Source organism: Corylus avellana, chromosome ca3 (genome assembly GCF_901000735.1).
Source record: "Corylus avellana chromosome ca3, CavTom2PMs-1.0".
NCBI lineage: Eukaryota > Viridiplantae > Streptophyta > Magnoliopsida > Fagales > Betulaceae > Corylus > Corylus avellana.
This window is the reverse complement of record NC_081543.1, coordinates 35,921,554-35,938,793: the sequence shown is the minus strand read 5'-3', so window position 1 is coordinate 35,938,793 and position 17,240 is coordinate 35,921,554. Positions and strand designations below refer to the sequence as shown.

At 34.0% G+C, this 17,240-nt stretch overlaps 2 protein-coding genes across 3 annotated transcripts; one reads left to right on the top strand and one right to left on the bottom strand.

Annotated features, from left to right (window-relative positions):
- The first annotated feature begins 992 nt into the window (after positions 1-992).
- On the top strand, positions 993-3,866 carry LOC132175987 (transcription factor bHLH123). Of its 2 annotated transcripts, none has more exons than XM_059588086.1 (7): positions 993-1,403; positions 1,508-2,108; positions 2,212-2,322; positions 2,452-2,517; positions 2,677-2,742; positions 2,863-2,919; positions 3,170-3,866. In XM_059588086.1, exons 1-7 carry the CDS (start codon positions 1,108-1,110, stop codon positions 3,317-3,319), a joined length of 1,347 nt encoding a protein of 448 aa, XP_059444069.1. In that variant the 5' UTR covers positions 993-1,107; the 3' UTR covers positions 3,320-3,866. The 2 variants fall into 2 exon arrangements, with proteins under 2 accessions (XP_059444069.1, XP_059444070.1); XM_059588087.1 differs by having other exon boundaries at positions 3,141-3,219.
- A 7,446-nt stretch (positions 3,867-11,312) lies between these two features.
- LOC132175041 (probable NAD(P)H dehydrogenase (quinone) FQR1-like 1) lies at positions 11,313-16,110 on the bottom strand. The gene is made up of 4 exons (XM_059586846.1): positions 15,991-16,110; positions 12,904-12,997; positions 11,827-12,089; positions 11,313-11,728 (listed from the first exon to the last, which is right to left on the bottom strand). The coding sequence occupies exons 1-4, from the start codon at positions 16,011-16,013 to the stop codon at positions 11,497-11,499; spliced, it is 612 nt and encodes a 203-aa protein (XP_059442829.1). The 5' UTR covers positions 16,014-16,110; the 3' UTR covers positions 11,313-11,496.
- Between the last annotated feature and the right edge of the window lie 1,130 nt (positions 16,111-17,240).

Genomic DNA, 17,240 nt, shown 5'->3' with positions numbered 1-17,240 from the left:
TTATTACATGTACAAAGTTTAGTGATGGGGGATATTGTTAATTGATATGTAGATTCTGGTGAAATAATTAAGCTCATAGTTTCCATGGTAATTATTATTCCAAAATACATGCATGACGTAATGACGTGAAACAAAATCCTATAGACTCGTGTAATTTTTGAGAGTAATTAAACCAGAGTTTTTTGAAATTACTATTAATTATCATCGTTTTATATATATATATATATATATATTTTCCTGAGCTATTATTAATTAATTAGTATATATCGTTATTGTTTCCTAGTATCGTGCATGAGATCATTTGTATTTATACATAAAACACATTAAGTTTGATTGTACAGATGTTGAAAATTCATGTTATCTGTACTTTGCAAGAAGCCGCATGTACTGGGGCAACCTGCAGGCTGCAGGGTGCAGCCAACCATGGCAGAAATAATTCATCCTTTGAATTATACCATCATCATTATATATATATATATATATATGCAACTGTACATGTGTCACCAGAACATTATAATGCTTTTACATGATGATTCATATATATATATATGTAACATTGGAATCTACGCTCATGTTTACATATATTAGATATATTAATATATATATAATATATATATGTTCATATTATATAACAGATTAATTAGTGTGAAAATTTGAGAATTTATATATACCCTTGGAAAGGCCAACCTGGCATAACCTTATTGGGCATAGCAGGACCATCCTATTTTCAATCATTATTAATTGAACCAAAAGGAGACAACCCAAAAACATAGAAGAAGAAAAAAAAAAAGGAAAAGGAAAAACGAAATTCAAATCCAAAATGACCTTCATATATATTGTCTAATCACTCCTTCAAATGTCAACCTCAAACGGGCTAATAACTTGTTCCCATTAATCCTACGCCACGCCAAACGGGTTTAATCTGGCAGTATAAATATATTGTGATGCAGCGGACCGTTTTCATTCATTTTATCAAACCATAAAAGCTCAAAGAGAGGTTGAGGAAGAATCAGAACTTCAGAAGCCACGAGCTAACAGAGAAAGCAAGAATAGTATTTCCAAGGTAAAAGAAAGAAAGAAAGAAAGAAAGAAAGAAAGAAAGAAAGCATGGCTGATGAGTTTAACACAAGCGGGAACTGGTGGGATTCATCGAGAAGCAGGTTCGAGAGCGGCACATCTTCGTCTTCTTTGGGACTCAATAATTTTGAATGGCCGACTGACATGGCGGATATCAAAGCAAGAACCACCATGGATTCCCTGTCGGTTTCGGTTAGTTCGGTCGTTTTACAGGACACCCAGAAGCTGCAAGGGCATGACCAATCAGCCGGCGCCGCCGATTCCGGCTTGCATATGATGGGTTTAGGCCTTTCAACGCAAGCCATGGATTGGAACCAAGCTTTGCTGTAAGTGCAAAACAAAGAATCAACCTCGATCTCTTTTTCTTTAATTTTTTCTATCCAAATTAAGATGTGAAATTGATTTTTTTTTTTTAATATATATACAACAGCCGTGGTGAAAAGGGTGACGGCGGTTTTCGTTCGATGCTTCAAGAGAACTTGAACTCGGCCGGCACCAACTTTCAGCAAGAAGCTGGGATCGGATCTTCTCAAGTTCAATGGAGGGAAAAATTGTTTTCCGGTGGGATGAGTGGCGGCGAGTCCGCCGCGAACGAGTTTAAGCAACTTAATCGTGGCTTTTCATTAGATCAACCGCCGTTTAGTCCTCAATATAGTTCCGGCGATAGCACGGTGACATGTCAAGGCATGTCGTCTAGTTTTCCGATGGATTCAGCTTTGTACGGAAGCCCTTCAACTATATTGCAAGGACTATTGGGTCCGGATAGTCAGCCTCATCAGCAGGCAATGAATTTTCCATATCCGGCCAGCTACGGCGTGAATTCTAGCGAATTATTGCCTTCTTGGTCCAAGGTTCCTCAGTTTCTGAGAACTTCTCCTCCAAAACAGCAACCCCAGAGCCATTTGCATTTCTCCAACAACGCCCTGTTTTGGAACGCGTCGGAAGCTGCCGCCATGAAAGATGTCCGGTCGACCTTCTTCCCATCCCATCAACCCCAGTTCACCACGCCAAGCTTTGATGAAAAACCAAAGGTACGATGAAATTCCTGAGAAGACAAGCAATATTTGTATATTCATCACGATTAGGGTTTTTGAAAACCTCGTCTCAACTAAATACTGTATTTCTATGTGTTAGAACATATCCGAAGTTCGGGACTCGGCGACGGCGGTGAAGAAAAGTGGCAGCGAAGCTACGTCTAAAAGGCCACGGAGTACTGAAACGCCGTCGCCTTTACCAGCTTTTAAGGTACAATAAATGCAATAAGGCTTTTGACAAGAGGAAGCTTTAAGCTTTAAGCTTTTTGGGTTTTGATTGATCATCACGCCTATTAATTCATATATACATAGATGAGAATTTTGTTAGCTTTGGCCTTAGGTGAGGAAAGAGAAGATGGGGGACAGAATCACTGCACTCCAACAATTGGTATCACCTTTCGGAAAGGTAAGCTTCTGAATTCATCAATCTCCCCTTTACTTTCTTCGCAAAGAGTAGAGTGAGTGATCATTTTCTTTCTGAATACATCAAAAGCTACTGCGCATTACTTTGATGGGTATATTTCGATGCATCTCTTAAACAACCCCCCATGTTATTTTGTGTCAGACTGATACAGCCTCAGTGCTTTCTGAAGCCATTGAATACATCAAGTTCCTCCATGAACAACTTAGTGTAAGTCCCATATAGCATCTTCTTACATTGTCAGATTCTTATTAATTACTGATCATAAGAGGATTCCCATGTTTCATCTGTTTCTCATTTATGTTTTTTTGTTTTTTAATAATATATTAGGTCTTAAGCACCCCATACATGAAAAGTAGTACTGGAGCTCCCATACAACACCAGCAGGTACAATGACAACCATTTTGTTCATTATTTCTTATCATGTTTCTTTCAAATGTACGTAGCCCCAAAGCTTCATCAATCTCTCTCTCCATTTCTCCTCTCATTTCTTTTTTGAAATAGGAGATTGGTAGGTGTTCTCTTGATTTTCTCCTACTCTTAAGTGGATATTATTTTCTTAAAAAAAAAGTAAATGTCGTTTATTTTTCTCACTTAATTGGTAATAGGAAAAGATTTTGTTATTTTCCTAATGCAGACTTCAGAGAAATCCAAGGATCCGGAAGGACCAAAACAAGATCTAAGAAGCCGAGGATTATGTTTGGTACCAGTTTCGAGCACATTTCCTGTCACTCATGAGACCACAGTGGATTTCTGGACGCCAACATTTGGAGGAACGTTCAGATAAAAGGAAAGAGAAGCGGTCAAAACTCAAACTACCCATTCATCCGTACCTAATATATATATATATATATATATATATATGTCTTATCAAAACCCTAGCCAAGTTGGGAGTGATAAGATGAAAAAAGAAGAAAAGCAGAAGACACAGAAGAAGCCCACACGATTGTACTAGTAATTGGGTTGGAAAAGAAATTGGATAGAAGATGGTGAAAGAGAAAGAAAAGGAAATGACCCTGCAAAGGACAACCCATTGTAGGGGCTGCTACAGGCAAAATGATGCAGGTTTGGCCAATATTGGGACCATTGGAAGCATATTAATTGTTGTAATAATTGAAGAATTATGATTAATTAGAGGTGTTTTAGAAATGATATATATGATCAACAGCTACCTAGCGCGCAGCTAGCTAGCTGCTGAATTTAGGGAAAGTTAATTTCAAAGTACTAATTTTTAGTGGAAAAATTTGTTGTTAGTAACAAAAAGGTTGGATAGAGGAGCTTTTAATTTGTACTTAATTCAGCTGGCACTACCCTTTAATTTTAGTTTAATTAAGAGAAAGGAAGGAGAAAATATATATATATATATATATATATATGAAGGAATAATTGAATTATAGAATAGGAGTGAGTGTGGGGATCGATGTCATTTGATTAGAAATCTCACTTTTTAGTTGTTTATGTATTTGGAATATTGTTAGTGGAAGTCAGAGGGTGGCCCACAGCTTCATCCTTTTTAGAATTTTGCTTTATTTTTTAATTTAGAAAATGTATATTTTTAAAGTTAATAAGAATATATATATATATATATATATGTCCAGATGCGGGTACTATCAGTTATGCTTTCGTGCTTTTTGTCGACTGGTCACATTGAGGAGCTTCCATTGGAAGGTAAAGAGAAGCCAAACCCCTTAAGTTTTTTTATCCTTAATCAATGGACTTTTGGAAGAACAAATGGTCCTCATTGAATCTCTTCAGATCGTTGCTTTTTTTTTTTTTTTTTTTCTTCTTCTACTTCTTTCTTTGATACTAGTCCTGTTTTTTTTTTGTTATTCTCTTTATATATATATATATATATATATATATATATATATATATGTGTGTGTGTGTGTGTGTGTCTTTTTTTTTCACAATTATACGACACACACCACATGGCTAGGGTTGGCAATTTGAATTGGTTCATGTCGTGTCTAGTCAGGAGCATACAACTATATGTGTCAACTTGAACTCTGCCAAATTTAAATAATCGAGTCAAAACATGAGACAATTAATTTAAATAAACGGGTGACACGACACTGCCCACATAATAATTCGTTTAGCATAAGCAGATCGTATTTGGTTAACCTCAAAGCCTATTTAATATATATAAATAAGTTACGTGACCTAAATACTTGATTAACACGATTTCATATATTGTAAGCGTAAGTTATATCAATTATACATATTGACGCAAACATAACCTAACTTCTCTGTGCATATCCACCCAAAATAAGATTACTGTCCAATAAAGTTTATCTAAATAAACAAACATATAGCAATAAAAAAACAAAATGATTACATTCCAACAAATAACATGATAAAACCTTGATCACTAATTAGCATCAACCTTAGTTATTAACAAAATAATAATGCTACTCTTCACAATCATTTATCATACCAATTTTACACCCGCTAACGTGGCATGTTTTAAGTGACTTTTCTTTTTATTAGTATTATTTTTTTTAAGTAACTGACATGAGAAGCTACTTAGATCACGCATCATCAACCAAGTTGAAATTAATATGATAAATAAATGTGAATAGCAGCATTACTCTTAACAAAATTAGAAGTAGATAGAGTTGAAGGGTTGGGCAAAAGACTTTGAACTGTAGTGGTGGTGGCAGTCACGCTTGTGGTTGTGGTCGTAAACTCGTAATCAATCGCAAAGAGGAGAGAGATAACTAAAATTTTGAAAATGACGTAGCAAGAATAAAAGGGTTTCATATGGTCTTAGAGTTTTTAAATTTTAAGGGTAAGAATATAATTTTCTTATATGAGTTAGGCGGGTTAATGCGGGTTACACTAAATCCTGACATTTTAATTTCATGTTGGGTTCGCCAATCATGTCAAGCATTGTTGACCCTAACCATGGCTAGAAATGGTGATTAGTAGGTACAACATAAGATTTCATAAATGATTGCAAAAAGTAAATTAAAACTTGGCAAACGTTGGTTCGTTACCAAAATGAAGCTGATGACCAAAATTAGAGCTATGGCGCTAGCTAGGGTGCATGGTAATCAATACATACAAAAATATAAATGTATATACGCACACATAAAAAATAAAATAATAATAATAATAATAATAATAACTCTATTTTTTTTTTCTTTTTCCAAGTTATTTCTATTTTTCAGAACCAATTATATATAAATATTTTATGGTTATTCCTAACATATGATTAGGTGATGAATCAATATATATAAGGAAGGGTTTAATCATTCGTGGTATATATTCTCGATTAACGTACAAATCAATATATATTTAAAACGAATTGCCCTAATTTTGTCAACGGCTTCTTTCGCCCGGACAATCCCTGCAGAAAGTGGACAACAAAAAATTATCTTAATTATAGTTGCCTTTCTTTTTCATTAAAAGGAAAAAACACTTCAAGCCAAAATGAAAAAGATATAACAAGATAAAATCACTTTTATTCTTAATCATCATGTTGTGATAGCTAGGGGATAGGCTTTGTTTTGTTCATTTTATATTTTTATTAAAAGGAGAGATACCTTTTCTCTTCCAATACAATTCAAAAACTTAAGTTTATAGAAAATTTATTGATTTAAAAATTTTAATTAATATTATTTTAATACGCTCCCTTTACATACGGGTTCAAACTCTCTCTTAATAAATGAGGCTCAACACGTGTAATATTTAATTAAAATGTAAATAAATTGTAAATTCAAGATTTGAATTTAGGACTTGGGCTCTAATACAACTAAGTTAAGGGTGCGTTTGGGATTGCGATTGCGTAGACAAAAAGTACGCTTTTAAACCAAATTATAGAAACTGGATCGTTTGGGATTGCGTTTTTAAAAAGCAGGCAACGATGTGCTTTTTTGAAAATGTGCAATTTTAAAAGCTAAATTGCGATTTTGCCAAACGTTTAATTGTATTTTTAAAATTCACTTTTTCAAATTGCAAACTCAAAACGCCATCCAAATCATCATTTATCCAAAAAGCTTAAGCGTATAAGAAATAGTTATTCAAACACACACTAAAATCAGGGAAAGTGACTATCATTAATATTCTAGATGCATGGTTTTTTTTTTTTTTTTTTTTTTTAATTTTAAATTTTTAAGACTCAGATAAATCTGATTCTTTATTATTATTATTATTTTTAAACTATTTGTTTAGATTTCCTGAAAAAAATAAAAAAAAATCTAAATTAGGGGCATACTTGAGATGGTTGATTAATCATGAATAACTTTGTTTTATTCTATCGATCGATCTATTTAGAAATCTACATTGCTTGGGATATCTTGATACCTACTTTAATTAATGACTTTAGCAGCTGGTAATTAACATATCTCACGCTGGTCCCCGGCATATAGGCATCTACAGTGATTTATAAGTACTTTACAAGATTAAATTTTAATTAAGCTTATATATTAAGCATACTTTATTAAGAAATGAATGGAAATTAAAGAAAGAAATCAAAGCATCTAAGCTTTGATAATCATTATGCTAATATAACCTCTCTCATGTGATTATCTACATTTGTCTTCACTAAGACGTTAATATCAATCCCTACACATATGATTCCTACTTTTTATAGTCCTATTAATACCAAGTTCAGTTGATAAAATTATTTCCAATTACTTTTTATCAGAATCATTCTTCCCTGGAAAATGTTTATTTTTCTATATATGAAGCATTAATTTTTTTCGTAACCAAGGTAATTCTTTTTTGAAAAAGAAAAAGAAATTATGTGAAAAGCAATATCATTTGAAAACGATTTGAAATCCATTATCGGTGATCGATGTATATGCTTTAACCTTCATGCTTGACAAATCTATCACTTCCTGCCGGAGTAGTAGTGATAATTAAGAAAGAAAAATGGTAACCGTACCTACAATTTAAGTACGGTTAGCTTAATGCTGACGTGGTAGTGAGACGTGACACTATCACATTAGCCAAAAAGAAAGAAAAAATTAAAAAAATTATCTAATCTCTGGTTTCACTATAAGGGAGTATGTAGTCAATCACCCACACAAAATTTATGGGAGTGGTCGTATCACCCTCAGAGCCTTTGGAGGTGGTCACGCCCCTCACCCTGATTTTAACAAATTTAGATTTGTTTATTGTTTGACACGAACATTATACTGTAGAGTCTCCGGTTATAGTAAGTAGTGCATACAAGAAGGGAATAGAATATGGTGGCATATTTGTTAGCGAAGGCGGTGCTCCTAAATTCTGCAGAGATGGAAGTGTACTTGATATTCTTTCGTGATATTGTAATTGTTGATAGTTGTATCATGTATGACTTGATTTTATGAATGGTAAAAAAAAAAAAAAAAAAAAAAAAAAGGTTGTGGGTTAATTCCTTTTTCTCTACCCTTGATTTGGGTCGAGTTTGAATTAATAACTTGTAATTTGATCTAGGGAAATAGTAGGTGCTCTTCTATTATTCTTCATATCTTTAATTAATATATTTTTTTTAGTTCTAAAATTGTTAAATTTTGCATGTGTAAATCACATGTCTCGAATAGGAAGTTCAAAAAAAATAATCAACTTAATTAAAATCTGAATACTTTAAATTATGAACTAATAAACAAATAAATATCCAGTGAATAAAGTGTATTTTTTTTTTAAAAAAAGGGAAAATTGCAGTTTACCCCCCTAAAGTTGACAGTGTTTTTCAATTCGAACACCAAAATTTCAATTTTTGCAATTTGACCAATTGTATCAAAAACTTCCCATATTGCCCCTAATTTTAATTTTTTTATTTTCTATAAAAAAAAATTTTTAAAAAAAATCCGAGGCCATCTGGCCATTTTTGCACCCAATTTTTTTTTTTTTCATAAAAAATAAAAAAATAAAATAAAAATTATGAGCAATATGAAAATTTTGGAATAATATTGGTCGAATTGAAAAAAATTGAAATTTTGTAGCGGTGAATTGCAAAAATTAAAACTTTAGTATTCGAATTAAAAAACGCTGTTAACTTTCGAGAGTAAACTGTAATTTTTCCAAAAAAAAATCTTAGGTTGAGATAATTGCCCATGAATAGACTTAAATAATAGTTGAGAAGACATGGGGGAAAAAGGAGAGAGAAATAGAATCTTGCAACTGTTCAGGGGTGCAATAATTATGGCTAGCTAGAGACTAGATTCTATATAATTTCACTCCTTTCTCCTCATCTTCCGTGCTGGTAATTGACTTCTCCACATTTTCAATGCATTCCAACGAAGAATCTGCAAAATTGCAAATCATTAGTAATGGTAGTATGAGGCAGAATTAGGTTTTGATGTGTGAGGGGACGGTACTAAGATTTTAATGGAGAGAATGAGGCACAATTGTTTCGGCATCATTGGCCCAATGGTTTTTGAAATAGTGAATTAGGTCGGTTCGGCCGAAACATAGTCGTGTGGAGAGTTGCTTGGGCCATAGAGGTTGAGGATGTGCTCGCAAGTCATTTGTCAGTGCGAGAGGTGCATGGTAAATTGTCATTCATTACTGTCTCTCTCACACCATTTCTCGCTCGTTTGATTCTTTTAAGATGGAGACTTGAAAAGATTTTAAAATAGGTTAGAGTTTAAAATTTAAAAAATAGAATGTAAAAATATGAAAAGGAAGGTCAAAGCCATTAATTCCTGCTTTGCCCCTTCTTGATAAATGTAAAAAAAAAAGGTTAAAAGAAAAAAAAAAAAAAGAGGCGTTAAATCTCTAATCAAATCAAATTATAAGTTCCACACACACACACCCACACCCACCGCCACTCTTTCAGTTCAAAATGAAAACGACTTTGATTGATTTATTTATTTTCAAAAGCATGCGTGTTAGTCTGCGAAGGGGGATGAAGATAGAAATTGTAGGGGACGAATACAGAAATATTGCAAACCTTTCATATCAAAGTGCTATCTAAATGGAATTCTTAAAAAATTTTGAGGGGACACTAGCCCCCCACTCTAATACCTATGTCTGCCCCTTATGGTGGTTTATTGGTCTCAATTTTTTTTTTTTTTTTTTAAGTAATTAGACTTTATGGAATGAGAATTCTCAATCTTATTAATATTGGTTACTTTGAGTTGAGTTTCATTGACGTCTTAATAAAGTTAAGTTATACTATGATTCAGTCGAACTTTAAAAAACACTTGTAATTTTCACCGTCTAAAGCGTTTGATAATCAAAACCTATTTTACGAATGTGTTTTGAGAATGACAGGCAAAGGAGTAAGGAGAAAACAAGTTGAATACGGTATTTCCTGATGGCATCAGTGGAAGCTACATGATTGCATCGATTGAGTACAAAAGTTGACTTTAAACAAAAAGGACTTTCCAATTCAATGAGAAATATGGAAATGGTGCAGGTTCTAGCCCACAATCCAATTTTGTAACCCGCAATTTCCGAGTGATTTTGTCTGCACAACAACATGAGCAAACAACAATTCTGATTTGGTCTCTGGGTGTTCCTTATAACTGTCCAAAAACTATGGAATAGTGCAGAAGATAGGTATATTCATTGAATCGCATGTATGCAGAAATTGAGTTCATGTGTCCCGTCAGCAATACGTGAAGAAATTGGAAAGTCTATTCGTGAGGCATTTGTGGAGCAATACGAATTCTATTGGGGATGGGAATCTTTCCCCTCCACTTGAATAGCTGCCTGACTGCAACACTCGCAAGTGTCTTTTTTTATTTTTATTTTATTTTTTTATTTTTTTAATTTTGATTTCCAAGGAAGACTCACGGATGAGAATAAAGATTGATTCCTGATCCAATTTGATATCTCAAGTGTTTAATTAATCACGACTTTCATTATAAAATATACTATTAAAAATATTCATAAAGAGAACCTCTTTCTGGTCCTCTGAAAGCATAACACTGAAAAAGGAAGGGTAAAACCTTTTTTAAAGAAGACAATTTTAAGGGTTCTTCTTCCAAATTACTCAAATTTACCTTTTCCAATATCAAATGGAAAGTTGATAAACATGTATTGATAAATTGATATGAGAAATGCTTATTTGCATTATGATGTCCATCTCGTATATGTTTTCTTTGAATTAGCATAATTCATTTATCATTAGCGTTTAGTGGATAGAGCATACCAAATCAATGAAAATGTACGTATACAAAAAAGCATTTCCAACTTCCACAAAACAAACTAAATTGGAACTGAACCTCTTGTAGACCTCTAAATCTTTCTATAACCATCACAAGATACGCCATCTTTTGGCAAATTCAGCACCCTTTCAATCCTAAACAATCAGAATCAAATGTTGGACGACGGATCCAAAACTAACAAGAAGAATGTTGGTATGTTAAGTCTAGAAATACAGTGGAAATTCGTGTTTGTGTGTTGGGTTCAAGGCATGTTAAGACATGGGTATAAGACATAAGGTCAACCTTAACATGGCCCATTTAATTAAATGAGTCATGCCTTTCAACTCTAACCCACTAATTTTGTGTTAAGTCGTATCACAAATTGTCAACCCTAAATATCGTATGTTAAGATTGAATCATGTCGAAGTATAAATATAATACTTTTTAAGTAAACCCTAACCCGACCAAATCTCTCGACTTTAATCTGCTAATTTTATATTAAATTTATTTTAAATTTGTAAGTCATGTAAAAAATTATAAGCTATATGCTGGTACCTATGAACATACAGGGGGATGTTGTGCTTGAGGGCTCTGCCTGACTAGGCAGGCATTGGCTTTGACCCCAATATAGAAGGAAGAGAATCCTTGTGGGAATTCTTTGTTGATATATAAGAGGGAAAGAGGGAAATTATGCACAGATGGACAAACAATCAAACTTTTATATCATTAATAATAACACAGTACCGTGTAACACACGATGCATACATCAAACAACACAGGCATTATTACTTGCAAGTACACAGAAATCGGAATATGAAATTCTAGAAGTAAAAAATGGAAAAGGCTTTCAAATGGTATCTTCACGGTGTATTAATTTGGAAACTTAAGCAGCGCCCTTGAGTTTCTTTGTGATGGTGGCAATGTACTGCCCTTGGTGGTATGCTTGCCCCAACTCAAGCTCAGTTGGCTGCCTGGAGCCATCCCCAGCAAAAGTTCCAGCACCATAAGGACTTCCACCTTTCACATGCTCCATTTCAAACATGCCAGCTCCAAATGTATATCCAATGGGCACGAATATCATTCCATGGTGAACCAGCTGAGTAATTGCAGTTAACCTATGACATTATACATAATAAGTCAGTTTCATTTTCCCCCAAATTTATAATTCTTAGGATGTTTCAGCTAGTTTAATAACCGAGTCATGGGAACTTACGCGGTAGTCTCTTGTCCACCACCTTGAGATCCGGTGCTGTAAAATATCCCGGCAGGCTTGCCAGCAAGCTGTTGTGTTCTCCATAAACCTCCAGTTGCATCCAGAAATGCTTTGAATTGAGCAGCCATCATTCCAAATCTTGTTGGGAATCCAAAAACAAACCCATCAGCCTCAGCAAGTTCGTTGGGTGTAATGATTGGTACATCACTCTTTGGTGGTGCACTCATCTTCCCAAGCACCTCCTCATTTAGCGTCTCAGGTACCTGTTCCACAAGTCAAATAAAGTCAATCAGATAATCTTTCGATTAGTTACAGAAAAATGCAGAGACAAACTGAGATTGCTCCCTAAGTCAAGAATGGAAAGGTTTCGACCTTCTACGGAAAACCATGACCCACCCAAAAATCCATTGCTTAGCCATATACAGGCCAGCTGCTTGAGTTTGCAGAATTAAATAACTAAAAGAAAATTTTGATTCTAGATGTATCAACCAAAAGGAAGACTCCAAACTTTGGAGGACATTGAAGATAAAGATATGTTGCATACTAGAGACGAGGTTATTAAGATGAAAAAGAACAGAGAATAAAATAGAAAAAGGAAAAAACAAGATAAGGACTATAAAAGATTGTATATGTATGCACAAGAAAAGCTAATAGGTTATTGGGTGCAGGAGAACCAACTGAGCTCAAATTCTGTAAAATGAACCATGACAATGCCACGGAGAATGACATTTTAAAGGTGGAAGATTCTTAAAGGACAAACAAGTCTGCAAATGACCGAAAAAGTTGGGATAAAGCACAGACAGTGACATTGAATTGAACAAACCATTAAAACAGGGTTCCACCTCAAAGCTTTGCTTAGTATTAAGCCAAGAAGGTCCAAAGTTCTTAATCCATTTTACCCTTTTTGTCTTTTTTTCATTTTTGGTGGCAAAACAATGAACATTTCTTTCTCTAAGATTGATAGTTGCTTACCGGTAGTGAGTTTAACGATAGGCTAAGCTCTAACAAACATTAAAACTGGTAATTATTAAAATGACAGCATGTAATGCATAGATCATATGTAATGCACATTCTTACCTGCCATAGTTTGACTTCCACACCTTCAACAGATGAAGCCCCTTTCTTTATCTCTTCTGCTAGCTTCTCTACATGTCCGTACATGGAATAGTACCTGTAGCAGCAATAAAATTTTATATAATTAAAAGAGTTGTATGATAATCAGACTTGAGAATGACTGTTATTGAGAAAGAACAAGAAACCAGGTGAAACACAAATCACTATACAATGGCATCTAATGCAAAATATTAATTTCTACAAATTCTAAAATGATAGATTCCGTTGATATTCAATAGTGTAAGGACAAAATTGCAAGTATATTAACATTGAGAAAAACAAACAACTTGCTCACATTGATCTCTAATTGCCAACTTGGCAGACTTCACACCACCCATCACTCTAATTATTTGGTCGAAACAATTTTTTTTTCTCGGTTTTGTGAAATAAACTTCTTTAAACTTATCTGTTGTGTGTATGTGTGTGTGTATGAGGAACTTCCCAGGTTCTCTCTCAGATTTTGTACGGATTAAAAGCCAATTGAAAATCTAAGAAGCCCTAAAAAGAGCTGAACAAGGAACTCAGACCATTTTAAGTTACAACATGACCCATAAAACTGTAAGCATAACTCTGCCCCCCCATAGCCACTAATACCATAGAGCATAGATGAGGATATTCATGACCACCGATAATGCTTGAACTGGAGAAAGGGTCAGGAGCTCAAACATCAGAGCTTAGCAAATTATGGCAGAACCACAGAGAGGAAAAGGGACGTAGAAGCGATTGGTTTAGTGGCAAGGGATGAGAATTTGTGGTTACAAAGGCCTTTAACAAACACCAAACAGCAATTAAGTGACAATGGTCCCAAACCAGTCGTGGAGACATTAGCTGACTGCATCCAGGTGCAGAAGCGCCAGTTAGCCAACTAGAGAGACAATACCATTTGAAAGAGACTTCTAAAACTTTCTATTTCCTTCCCAATCATTTCTCTTACACTCTCCTATGTCCAATTTCATGGACTAAAGATGTGCGTGAACTTCCTTGTTTCCATTCTTTTCCCCCCGTCAGGCACCCAGTCAGCGGCAACCCAACTGGCCACAGCCAATGACCTCCTTTATCGTTCTCTTCACAGTCAACCTGTTAAGGGATATAGGATCCTACACCTAGAAACCTTGAGACACGTGAATAAATATTAACACAGCTAGCTAGAGTGGACATGTGCCAATTAATGAAATCCAACAAATGCTGTCTAATTTCTGAATTGAAATATTTGTGATGATTTCAGTGTAACTGAGTGGAACAAATAACTGGAAAAGGAACTACATGAGCCTGTTCCTCCTCATCTTGGGCTTTTACAAGAGACCAAGTAACCATTTCAACTATTTCCAATTCTTTATATTGAGACATGGGAACATGAATGGATTATCTAAACTTCATGCTTATTAAAGAAAATGAAAAAGGAAAAAGGAAAAAGAAAAAAGGAAGTTCCTATATAACATAACTTGTTAGATATGGCAATCTGGGGAACTTTATTCTTGATAAAAATGGGTGTAATATATGACTTAAGTAAGAAGCCATATAAGGCAATTTCTATATACTAGAAAATGTATTTCTCTCTTGCTTGCACTCATATGTGTTCAATTGTAGGTGTCTGGACATCCCATACCAATAACCATACGGTGTCCAGTCTGAGATGGTAATTTCCTTACATTTTGAAAGGCCTCGAATAGATAGGAATTCTGTGAAATTTGACTTGATAGCAGACCATAAAAATTTTGTTTGGTCATGCATTACAACAGATTTGCAATGTGGTTTCACTCTAGCCTTACCAACATTTTGTGAAATAATGACTCAAAATGATAACCAAAAAATTTGAAGTAGCCAGGTCCTACATTCTGATGATTTAGCATCAAGATACATATGAACAATGAACTTGCTTTAACAAATCCCTTCATGGAGTTTGAAAAATATGAACAATGAAGGTTTGTATGAATTTGCTCAAATTGCTAATATGTTAAACTGATTTGAAATATTACGGTTGTGCACATCCTGATGCCAACAGTACTCATAGTTCTAAAATCAATCTAATCAAGTGCAAAAACAAGCATTCAAATTTCAAGATAAAATACATTCTCATAATAGCTTCATAGAAAAAGAAAGTCTCTTCATTGCCTTTTTCACTAAGGTCGATATCAAAGCACAGACTGTAAAAAAACAAATTAAAATGAAAGAGATAGTGAGAGTTGTGAAGAATTGCATTGCAGAATTTATATCAATTAATGGTAGATTGATTCGGCTATTCTGGTTGTCATTGGTCTTCTCAGATCTTGGATTGCAAAACTAGAGCTAGAGATTAATGGGTTTGCCGAGTAAAACTAAAATATCCCAGATATGTAAGTTTTCTGCTTAACAGCTCAAATAAGAGTTACTTCTTAGCACCAAGAAAAGTATATGCGAATCCAATCTACAGTCTTTACGTTTAAAGGCCAACAAGGAGATGATCTTCATTTGATTTCTCAAGAACAAAAGAAGAACAGCGAAAGGAGGAATGCAAAAACAGAACAAGCCGAACCGAAATCACTTTCATTTCAAAAAGATTCTTCAAAAATGAGATTCACTCACTAAAGCAATTCAATTTGCAAAACCATGACCTAAACAAAAGCCTCTACGGTACCAAATTTTTTTCTTTTCATTTCACCTTATTGTCCAAACATCTTCACCCAATAGAAAAAGAACCCAAGAGAAAATCTAAAAAGATGATTCGCAGGCTATAGTTCTACTAGAGCAATAACAACTATTACAATAAGAACGAAAAAAGAACAAGAAAAAAAAAAAAAACAGATCCAAGAAAATCCCATTTTTCATTCATACGATCGTTTAAGAAATAAATAATAGAAACATCAAACTGCAAATTGATCTTAAAATTAATCAAAACTAAAGAACACCCAATTGATATAATCAAATGCAAAACCACAAAATGCACGAAAATTTCCCCAGAAGAAAAAAAAAAAAAAAAAAACAGAGCAAAAAGCAGAGTACTAGCTAGAAACAGAGTGAATATTTTATATCTGAAAGCAAAAAATACATATACAAAATAACATTGATACATACACAATATACACTTTGGTGGCCATTGATGGTGTCTTCTAAGGTCTGTGCGATCTCTTTTTCTCTCTCTGACTTTTGAGCTCAGATTGGGTAGCGTAGACGAGTGCTAAAGTGGGGGGAGCCAAAAGCCATATTTATAGAATTATAGTTGAACATTGGATTAGCCTCGGTCCAACTTTGAATTACAGGCCATTTGTTAATTATTTGAAATGGGAGTTAAAACGGTGTCGTTTTCAGTGAAAAAGATCATCACTTCACGGTGAATGTAAACATATATTATCATATTATTTAAATAACATAACATTAAATACAATAAAATAAAATTTATTTGGTTTCAAGGCGCCATGTGATTATCATTAAAGAATGAGAAGTGCTAAAGAGTCAAATAAATAAATCTAATTTTTTTTTTAAACAGACGTGACAGACTGTGAGTGACAGACAAGAGAGAAAAAATTGTATTTTTTTTAATTTAAAAACCATTACCACGTCCGTTTAGAAATTTTTTTGGATTCATTTGTTTGGCTTTCTAGCACTTCTATTTAAGAATGTGATCAATAACAATTGACCAGCAATTAAATTTTGAATTGTCGAACACCTATCCGAGAAATTAAGTTTCATATAAGGTTTTTTTATAATAATTATTCAAATTACTAATAATTAATTGACTAATTAGTAATTACTGTAATTGCAATCCATCTTTTATGATAATGGAAAAATGGGGTTCTTTTTTTTTTTTTTTTTTTGTATTAAAGTGATTAATGATGGTAGAGTGGTGTCAGGCTCGTCATCAATCATCATCATGGTCGTTGGTTGCAAACTTAAGGCTCTAGAAGATGTGATTAATTTTGATTTATTATTTTTTGGGGTTTTGTTAATGTGCATTTCATAGACTTGCCCAATGAAAAAGAAAGGTACGCATGTGAGGACAAAGAGAAGGTGGCGTGTGAGCGTGTAGAGTGTAGACAGGGTGGGCTGTGGAATATTGGTGGACAGCCATCGATTTCGAATGGTTGTGGTTGAGGTGGGCCAATGGGAGAGATCGGTGAATCTGAGCCGTTGATATTTTTTTTAGTAATTTTATTTAAAGAAATACTAAAACGCAAACAAATATTTTATAAATATCTCACAAAATTGACTTTGACAAAGTTTAGAAGTTATTACCTGAGTCATAATTATACCACAATGTTTATCGGGTAGTCTCAATCAATTTTTAGATGAATCTAAATAACGAGTAGAGATTTCAGGTTGTCAAA

Coding starts and splice junctions, on each gene's coding strand:
- LOC132175041 (XM_059586846.1), bottom strand. CDS start 16,013: ATGGCCACCAAAGTGTATATTGT. Junction 12,090..12,903: donor TGGAAGTCAAACTATGGCAG/GTAAGAATGTGC, acceptor CTTGTGGAACAG/GTACCTGAGACGCTAAATGA. Junction 11,729..11,826: donor GGTGGACAAGAGACTACCGC/GTAAGTTCCCAT, acceptor ATAATGTCATAG/GTTAACTGCAATTACTCAGC.
- LOC132175987 (XM_059588086.1), top strand. CDS start 1,108: ATGGCTGATGAGTTTAACACAAGCGGGAACTGGTGGGATTCATCGAGA. Junction 1,404..1,507: donor GATTGGAACCAAGCTTTGCT/GTAAGTGCAAAA, acceptor TATATACAACAG/CCGTGGTGAAAAGGGTGACG. Junction 2,109..2,211: donor GCTTTGATGAAAAACCAAAG/GTACGATGAAAT, acceptor TCTATGTGTTAG/AACATATCCGAAGTTCGGGA.